This window comes from Chiloscyllium plagiosum, chromosome 4 (genome assembly GCF_004010195.1).
Source record: "Chiloscyllium plagiosum isolate BGI_BamShark_2017 chromosome 4, ASM401019v2, whole genome shotgun sequence".
In the NCBI taxonomy this organism is placed as follows: Eukaryota; Metazoa; Chordata; class Chondrichthyes; order Orectolobiformes; family Hemiscylliidae; genus Chiloscyllium; species Chiloscyllium plagiosum.
The window spans coordinates 44987060-44996582 of record NC_057713.1 but is presented as its reverse complement, the minus strand read 5'-3'; the positions used below and the strand labels follow the sequence as shown (position 1 = coordinate 44996582).

Sequence of the window (9523 nt, the reverse complement as noted above, 5' to 3'; positions counted from 1 at the left end):
AGACAATGCAAACAAAGATATTTTGCTTTCAAGAAATACATGTTATAGTACAAATTATAATCTTAAGCAAGTGTATATCAGTCAAATTAGCTCTCATACACTTGTTATAAAAATAGTAGTTTGTTTAAAGGCTAATGTTTGTGAATCTTAGAAAGCATGTACCAAAAGATGCATTTTCTGCCTTATGAATACCTTAAACAATTTCAGCACTGTTGTTCTTCAGCACTGTTGTTCTGAATCAACTTGATGATACATTCATGTCTTTAGCAATGATTCGATTTACATACTGCACATACATTTCTTTATTGGTCTTCTTTACCTCATGGGTTATCAGCAAAACCTCCCTCAATTCCTCACAAAGTTCAGTGCAAGCCACCACATGGTTAATAGAAAATAGATAAAAACTTAAGAAATGTTTGACAATTAAAACTAGAACAGAGCAGAAGCTAAAAATTAAGATACAGCTTTAAACATTTGAAAAAAAATACACATGACGGATTTTTGAATATCTTCAGCGACATGCAATGGCTTTTTGTAGATCAAGGGGCACAAATGATTATTGCTGCAAGGGATGTTTTGTTTCCTCAAATTCTTCATCTTCTTCTGACAGACTTTGGGTCATATCTGCAAATTAATTCAGATAATTAGCCTTGTTAAAATAAAAATATTGTAGATTGCAGTATACAGGTCAAGACCTTGCTTTTGGATGCCAAAATGCATGGTTTGGTCCATACTTGGTGTATATGTCCTCCTCCACCTCCCCTCACCCCAAGCCCATTTCTCAGCTAATAATTGTACATTTCAGACAATACTTACATTAAAAGCTGACCTCAATTTTTTAGCTCAGAGATCTGCTTTTGGGGTTATATCTAGATTATTTACAGTGTGGAAACAGACCCTTCGGCCCAACAAGTCCACACCGACCTGCCGAAGCGCAACTCACCCAGACCCATTCCCCTACACTTACCCCTGCCCCTAACACTACGGGCAATTTAGAATGGCCAATTCACCTGACCTGCACATCTTTGGACTGTGGGAGGAAACCAACGCAGACACGGGGAGAATGTGCAAACTCCACACAGACAGTCGCCTGAGGTGGGAATTGAACCCAGGTCTCTGGCGCTGTGAGGCAGTAGTGCTAACCACTGTGCCACCCACTAATTACAAGTCAGTGCATGGTATCAAGTAGGTGATACAAGCTGCATGTTGAGCGAGAGATTTAGACATGCCCGCACAGAATGCACGTGGAGACTGACATTTGTAAACTTTCTGACATTTCAAAATTGCAACTATCAACAGAAAAACTGGCAGTTCACACTATAAATTGCAGTTTGTATAATGTAGAATTAAATCACAACAACTACAATGGATAAAATTATTTTACACCAGCATTAATTTTGGCAGGAGTCATTTAAGAATTATGTAACAATTTTGAAACACTTTCTCATTTCTAACTTAATCTCTGTCATTACTGATATGATGAAAAACAACGGGTTAAAAAGGAAAAGAATTCCAGCAGTCAAAGTACAAGACAGCTACTGAATATTGTGACATTTATATAATACATGCAAGAAACCCATGAGAGATTTGTGTAAATTTAAAACAAAGGTTTGACTTTTATCTACTCCTCACTGTTACAGATTTCAGCAGTTTAGTTCGGAGAAGTCATGATTCGGAGATGCCTGAAAGAGCGTTGCTCTGAAAGCTAGTGTGCTTCCAATTAAACCTGTTGGACTATAACCTGGTGTTGTGTGATTTTTAACTTAGTTCGGAGAAGGCACTGATTAGAAGCGGAAAAGAAAAGAATCAGATTTCGCTTTTCTTAAGTCCCTACAATGCATCTTGAAGGTGTAGTCTTCCGTTATCTAGAATTAAACAATTGCCCTATTTTGCCATCTGCTGCTACGTGTTCAGTGCAGGCCGAGGGAAACTGCTGCTCCAATTTAATCTAAACTGTGCAGTCAGCTGTGATATTCTATTTAGACTGGATTCAAAGAACATGCCTGGTAGATACAGCAGCAGATTGGAAGCTGTGGACAAGAGCCAATAGTACATGATAACATGAATCAGTTAAATGAGCTCCTTGAGTTTTTTAAATTTTCACAGAAGCAAAATGTTAAAAATGTTAAAATCAGCTTTGTTTAAGCAGGCTTCCAACACCTAATTTTAAGTTTCAAAACTTAAAGTAAAATAGTAGGGAACATAGAAACTAAGTGCAAAACCTTCTAAAAATATGTGGAGAGAAAACGATTAGTAAAAACAATCAGAAAGAAACGGGGGAAATTATAATGGGGAACAAAAATGGCTGAAGAATTGAACACAGACTTGGGTTCCATCTTCACAAAAGAGGGCACAAATAACCTCCCAAAAGATGTTAGGGAACCAAAGGTCGAGTGAGAGAGAGAGAGAGGAATTGAAAGAAATCACTATCAGTTAAGAAATTAATGGGGTTAAAAGCTGACAAATCACCAGGGCCTGATAATCTACATTGCAGAATAGTTAAGGAAGTGCATTGGTAATCATCTTACAAGATTCTATAGACTCTAGAAGAGTTCCTACAGATGAGAAGGTGGCAAATGTAACCTCACTATTTGAAAAGGGAGGGAGAGCGAAACAAAGAATTACAGACCAGTTAGCCTAACAGTAGTAGGAAAAATACTAGATTCAGTTATAAAAGACATGATAACAGAATCTTTGGAAAGCATTAACAGGAATGGACAAAGCCAGCATCAGCTTATCAAGGCAAAACACATGTAACAAATCTCCTGGAGCGTTTTTTAAGGATGTAACTTTTAGAATAGGTAAGCGAGAACCAGTGGATGTGGTGGTTTATTTAGATTTTAAGAAGAATTTTGATATAGCTTTTTGTAAGAAGTTAGTCAGCAAAGTTAAAGTATGTAGTATTGGGTAAAATATTAGCATGGATCAGGAATTGACTGACAGATAAGAAACATAGTGGGAATAAATGAGTCTTTTTCTGAGCGGCAAGCAATGACTAATGGAATACCACAAAGACCAGTGCTTGGGTTCCAGTCATTCACAATACATGTAAATAAACTGGATGAGGAAACCAAATGTAACATTACCCAAGTTTGACGATGACACAAAATGGGCAGGTTTGAGATTTGTAAGGAGGAGACAAATTGAGGGATACACACATCGCAGCTGCAGTACAACATAGCTAAATGTGAAATTGTACATTTCGGCTGAAAAACAGGAAGAATATTATTTTAAACAATGATATTTTTGGAAGTATCGGTGTACACAGAGATTTGAGAGTCCTTGTACACCAGTCAATGAAAGTAAACAAGATGATGCAAAAAACAGTTTGGAAGACAAATGGTATATTGGTCTTGATTGCAAAATGATGAGAGTTCAAAAGTAGGGATGTCTTATTATACAGGGTCTTGGTGAGATCACAACTGGATTACAGTATGCAATTTTAGTCTCCCTATCTAAAAAAAGAGATATTTGCTAGAGGAAGTACAACACTGGTTCACTACAATAATACTAAGGATGGTAGGACTGTCCTGAGGAGACATTGGTTCAACAACATCAGTATTCACTAGAGTTTGGAAGGATGAGGGGGTATCTGATTGAAATGAATAATATTCTAACAGACATGGACAGACTAGATGCAGGGAGGATGTATCGCCTAGCCGGAGAGTCTAGAACCAGAGGACACATTCTCAGGATGTTGGGTAGACCATTTAGGACCGTTTAAAGAGGGGAAAACAGTCTTCACTCAAAGGATAGCGACCCGGTAGAATTCTCTGCCACATAAGGCTGTGGAGGCCAATTCACTGAATTATGTGCAAGAAAAAGCCAGGTAAGTTTCTAGATTTCAAAAGAATCAAACAGTATGGGTATAAAGCAGGGATATAGCATTGAAAGAGAGGATCAGCCATGATTGTTTTGAATGAAGGAAAAGGCTCGAAGGACCAAATAGCCACTCCTACATTTTCTGTGTTTCCATGTTTCCAAAACAGGTAAGTTGCTTCAGCTTCTCAGAAGAATATGCAGAAAGAAGGCTACTTCTAAAATAAAAAGCACACTCTCTTTTCCCTTTTATACAAAATGAAATATAATACTATCCTTTGTAAAGACCTAAAATTAGTCATGAAAACAATTTGCACAAGTAATTTTGATGGCAAAGAAATACACAAAAACTGGTTACCTTTGCGAATTGGCTTCAATCAAATTCGTAAAAGATAACAATATATGGGGTTTATATTAAAAACAGTTTGAGCAGCAAAGTTTGCAGCAGTCACAGAGTCATAAAGATGTACAGCATGGAAACAGAACCTTCGGTCCAACCTGTCCATGCCAACCAGATACTTCAAATGTGAAATGACAAAATTAAATACTTTATCTATAAAAGAATCAAAAATGTACTTTTCTTTCTAAGTAAATTCAAAAAGTGGCATTTTTGTTCAAAGTAGCTTCAGGAGGGTGGGAAAATACACGTTGCCTAGGAGCATAAGAAAACAACAGAACATGGCCGCCAAACTATATTCTCATTGATGGGGTCTGATGGCATTGCACCCCTAACAGAATTTGCTGATGCATGATTGTGTCCAGTTAAAATTAATATGCAAATCTGGATTTAAAAAAAATGAAATTCATTTTTTTGAGATTGCCTAGTGTTAGGGAATTGCTTAATAAATTTGCATTTGTAAAGAGTTTTTTTTAAGATTACTTACAGTGTGGAAACAGGCCCTTCAGCCCAACAAGTCCACAATGACCCGGCGAAGCGCACCCACCCAGACCCATTCCCATACATTTACCACTGCATCTAACACCATGGGCAATTTATAACGGCTAATTCACCCAACCTGCACATTTTTGAACTGTGGGAGGAAACACACGCAGACACGGGGAGAATGTGCAAACTCCACACAGTCAGTTGCCTGAGGCAGTTGCATTTAGTAGGTTGGAGAAATGATGTCTGTCAATATTCTCTACAAAAAGACTGGGACCAAAGGCTATGATATGGAATTTCTAATGAAGTCCAAAAAAGATACCTTTGATCTCATCAGTGTAATCTGCAAAGGGTTCGAGCTCATCATTTTACTCTATGAATAGAAGGGCTATGTGAGAAAGGCGATGTGAGAATAGGAAAGTTGTTTTAATGAGGAATTTCAATCAACTAAATATGAAAACCCAAAAGATTTAGTCAAAATTAGTCAATGTAATTCATGGTTACTTCCTCTGTGCCTAGGAAACAATGAAAGACAGTGCTCATCTTGACCCACTAATCACTATGATCCTACAAGACAGGAAAGTGAAATTGTAGCATACTTGAAGAAGAATAACCACAGAAAAACCAAGTTTGAAATGATTTTGAAAGCTAAAAGTAGTTAAGGAAAGGCTTAGTTCAATAAGTGATGGAGCAACTAAAGATAATGGATTGAAAGGCTGTCCAATGAAAATTCTGTAGGGGACAAGTGGATCACTTTAAAAGAACAATACAGAGCATATTACATTAACAAATTAAAAGATAACTTCAATGAGATCTTGCAGGGAAAAGTTAAAAAGATTGGCTGAGAAACTCAAGTACTTGCTAAAACGGGAAGTCACAAATTAAAAAGGCCCGAAGTCACACATCAATACAAGCTGAACACAATATAATTTTTTTTAGTCTCACTGTTGCAAAATGATAGTCACTGGAAATCATAAATAGGCATTAGCTTAAAATTGTAAATATACCTAAAAAAAACAAAGTATTCTGAATTATTTCTTCCTTCAAGTCTTCAAAGCCTTTCCAAAATAGAGCTAATGTATTTAAAGGAGTGTCTCTGGTGATGGAGGAGCTACAGTAGATTTCTATCCATATTCATAAAGGGAGATAGACAAGAGAAAGATTCCAGAAATACTAAAAGAGGGAACAAATTAGAGCCTTTCAAGAAACGTTCAGATGCCGAATTGGAGTAACTTTAGGAACTTCTGAATGGCTGAATATGGGTCAAAGCACACACATCTCAGTTCAAGACAAAAGGTGGTTAGCAGTCTTGAAAACACAATCTGTTGTTTTTCTTGTTATTTTATAATGATTTGCATTCATCCATGAATGTTTTGAGTTCAAGGATTTGACGACCAAGCTTTTAACTTCATAATTTTACCCTACTCAACCACCATTTTTTGCTTAGACAGGAAAACATCCCCATTTCTGAACTGAAATACATTATTTAACTGGAGATTTATTTACATGCAAACATTGTTTCTAAGCAACAAATGCTCATTGCCTTACAACGTTCAAAGATTAGCACATTTGTAAAATCTGTTGTCAATATTTCTTAGCAGCATGAGATTACACAGAACAATGTATTCCTATATTTGTCAGTGTCCTGGAGTTCTATTATCATAAGTATAATGTCCATTTTCAAAAATCATTACAACATAAAACTGAAAAATCCAAATGCTTAAATACTCCAGGGAAAGTTCATGAAATAAGAGTTGCATTATGCTAGATTTAGTGACCATTAAACTAGTAATATCCTGGAGCATTATTCCTGGAAAAGATGAACAATACAGCTATTCCAATTTGCAGCAGAGCTATTCATGATTTAAAGGTTACAAAGTCAGACATATAAAGACAAGCAAACTTGAACCTTAGTAGTCTGGAGGCACACCCACAAATAGATTATATGTATTGAATCCATTCGAAGTCCATGTCCCCTAAAATGCTGTGATCGAATTTACTCCAAACACCTTTTCAGGATCTTAAAAGTGTAGCCAACTGACTCGAGATAGGCCCTATTTATATTTAGGTTAATTCCTCAGTAAGGCATTCTTCCATCTATACTCCTGCTGCCTTGGGAAAGCAACTAAGATAATCAAAGACCATTCCCTCCCCAGTTATACTGTCATCCACCCTCTTCTGTCAGGTTTGAATACGTTCATACAAGTTTAAATACGTACAAACAGATTCAAAAACAGCTTCTTCCCTGCTGTTATCAGACCGCTGAACAGACATCTTAAATGTTACTTATTCCAGAACGGAATAAATACTGATAGATGCATAGCATTAAAAAAAAGCAGCAAATAAGGTCAAAACCAGAAAATGGCAAAAACGCAAAGTTAGTGGCTTTTTACATAAACAGATTTAGTATTTAGAACAAAATAAATGAGTTAACGCTACAAATAAAGATTAATGGGTATGATCTAACTGGATTTAGAGATGTGGTTATAAGGAGATCAAAGGTAAGAACTAAATATTCAGATACATGTAACGTTTCTACATGCAGATAGGAAATGAGAACATTTGTTAGTAGGCGATAGAATATTCTAAGTGCAATAGCAAGAAATTCTGTTATTCAGAAGATGCAGAATTCAAATGGGCGGAGCTAAGAAATAACAAGCGGAAAATGACACCAGCGCATATAGTTTATAGCTTTCCAAAAAGTAGCTGTACTGCAGGAAGGACAGAACAAGTCAGCAGATAATTTTAAAAAATGCATTCGTTCACAGGATGAGGGCATCACTGGCTAGGCAGCATTTATTGCCAATCCCCAGTTGCCCAGAGGGCAGTTAAGAGTCAACCACATTGCTGTGGGTCTGGAATCACACTTGGGTCAAACCAGGTAAGGACAGCAGTTTTCTTCCCTTAAGGGCACTAGTGAACCAGATGGGATTTTTCGATAATTGGCAATGGATTCATGGTCATCATTAGACTTTCAATTCCAGATTTTCTTCAGCAGCTGTCCAGGGCCCTGGTGAGACCACACCTGGAGTATTGTGTGCAGTTCTGGTCTCCAAATTTTAGGAAAGATATTCTGGCTATTGAGGGAGTGCAGTGTAGGTTCATGAAGTCAATTCCTGGAATTCATATTGAATGGTGGTGCAGGCTCGAAGGGCAGAATGGCCTACTCCTGCACCTATTGTCTATTTTTTAAATGAATTCAAATTCCACCTTTGGGTGGCATTCGAATTTTAGTCCCCAGGATATTATTTGGGTCTGTGGATTAACAGTCCAGCGATAATATCACTAGGCTAGCACTTTCCCAATTGGATATGATGACTTTGATCTTCATCTAGATTGGGATAATCAGTTTGGCAGAGGTAGGCATGAAGAAGAATATATAATGTGTATTCAGGCCAGTTTCCAAAAATAATGTTGTTATTGATCCAGCCAGGGTTCAGGATTTTTTGGATGTAAGTTATATGTAATGAGGCAATTTTGGTAAATGTTCTGAGTAACAGATTGAGGAAATAGCGGCCATAATATGGTAGAATTTAGCCTTCAGTTTGAAAATTTTAAAATTGGGTCAGAAGCAAATGTGCTAAGAATAAATAAGGGTAATTTTAAAAGAATGAGGGCAGAGTTGGCTGAAGTGGATTGGGAAAGGAGTTTAGCAGAAAAGATGATTCATGTGGATTGGCAGGTGTTTATGAAAATAGTTTGATTCACAGGAAAAAGTGAGGAAAAACAATTCTAGAAAGGGGATTAAACCGACCATGGCAACCAAGATGTGGAGGAGCTGGTGTTAGACTGGGGTGGACAAAATCACACAACACCACGTTATAGTCCAACAGGTTTATTTGGAAGCACTAGCTTTCAGAGCACTGCTCCTTTATCAGGTGGTTCGGAGCAGCGCTATGAAAGATAGTGCTTCCAAATAAACCTGTTGGACTATAACCTGGTATTGTGTGATTTTTAACATGGTTAACCAAGTTAAGGACAGTAACAAATTGGAAAGAAGAAAACATACAATGTGGCAAAATTTAATGGTGAACTAAAGGTAGTAATTGTCTCAGGATCCTAGCACTCTGGAAAAGTCCCAGGTGATTAAAAAATGCCAGTGTAATAGACTTGTATTGGAATGACAAAACATAACTATAGGCTAGTTATCTTAACATCTGTAATGGGAAAATATTGTATTTTGCAATTAACAGAAAGGTATTAACCTGATCAATTGGAAGTGGAAAAAAGATAATGATTTGAATGAAGTAAACTGATATAATTAGAATTAGAACGTCGTATGTGTCTGAGATAGCTTGTGGAATCTTATTCACTTGTTGGATCTGTGTGTCATTGGCTGGACCAAGTTAAAAATCACACAACACCAGGTTATAGTCACCTGATGAAGAGCGACGCTCCGAAGGCTAGTGTGCTTCCAATTAAACCTGTTGGACTATAACCTGGTGTTGTGTGATTTTTAACTTTGCACACCCCAGTCCAACACCAGCATCTCCAAATCATTGGCTGGACTAGCATTTATTGCTCATCCCGAGTTTGAGACAATGGTAGTAAGCTGCCTTCTTGAACTATTGTAGTCCATTTAGTCTAGGTACACCTACAATACCATTAGTTGAGCGAGTTGCTGGATGTTGACCAAATTACAGCGAAGGAACAACAAGATATTTTCAAGTTAGGATGGTGAGTGACTTGGAGGGGAATTTGCAGGTAGTGATGTTTCAATGTATCTGCTGCCCTTATCCTTCTAGATGGTAGTGGTCATGGATTTGGAAGGTGCGGCTTAAGGAGCCTTGGTGAATTTCCACAACATACCTAGTGGATGAT

General features: G+C 37.3%; 1 protein-coding gene across 4 annotated transcripts in view; it reads right to left on the bottom strand.

Moving 5' to 3' along the window:
• Positions 1 to 9523, bottom strand: part of nbn (nibrin) — a 53724-nt gene continuing 44201 nt past the window's right edge. For 2 of the 4 annotated variants that reach the window (XM_043688114.1, XM_043688116.1), the window contains exon 17: positions 2 to 624. In XM_043688114.1, coding sequence (XP_043544049.1) covers positions 594 to 624 — 31 coding nt within the window. In that variant the 3' untranslated portion in view covers positions 2 to 593. Of the gene's footprint in view, positions 625 to 9523 lie in introns of all 4 variants that reach the window. The other 2 variants (XM_043688115.1, XM_043688117.1) reach the window with 2 other exon arrangements.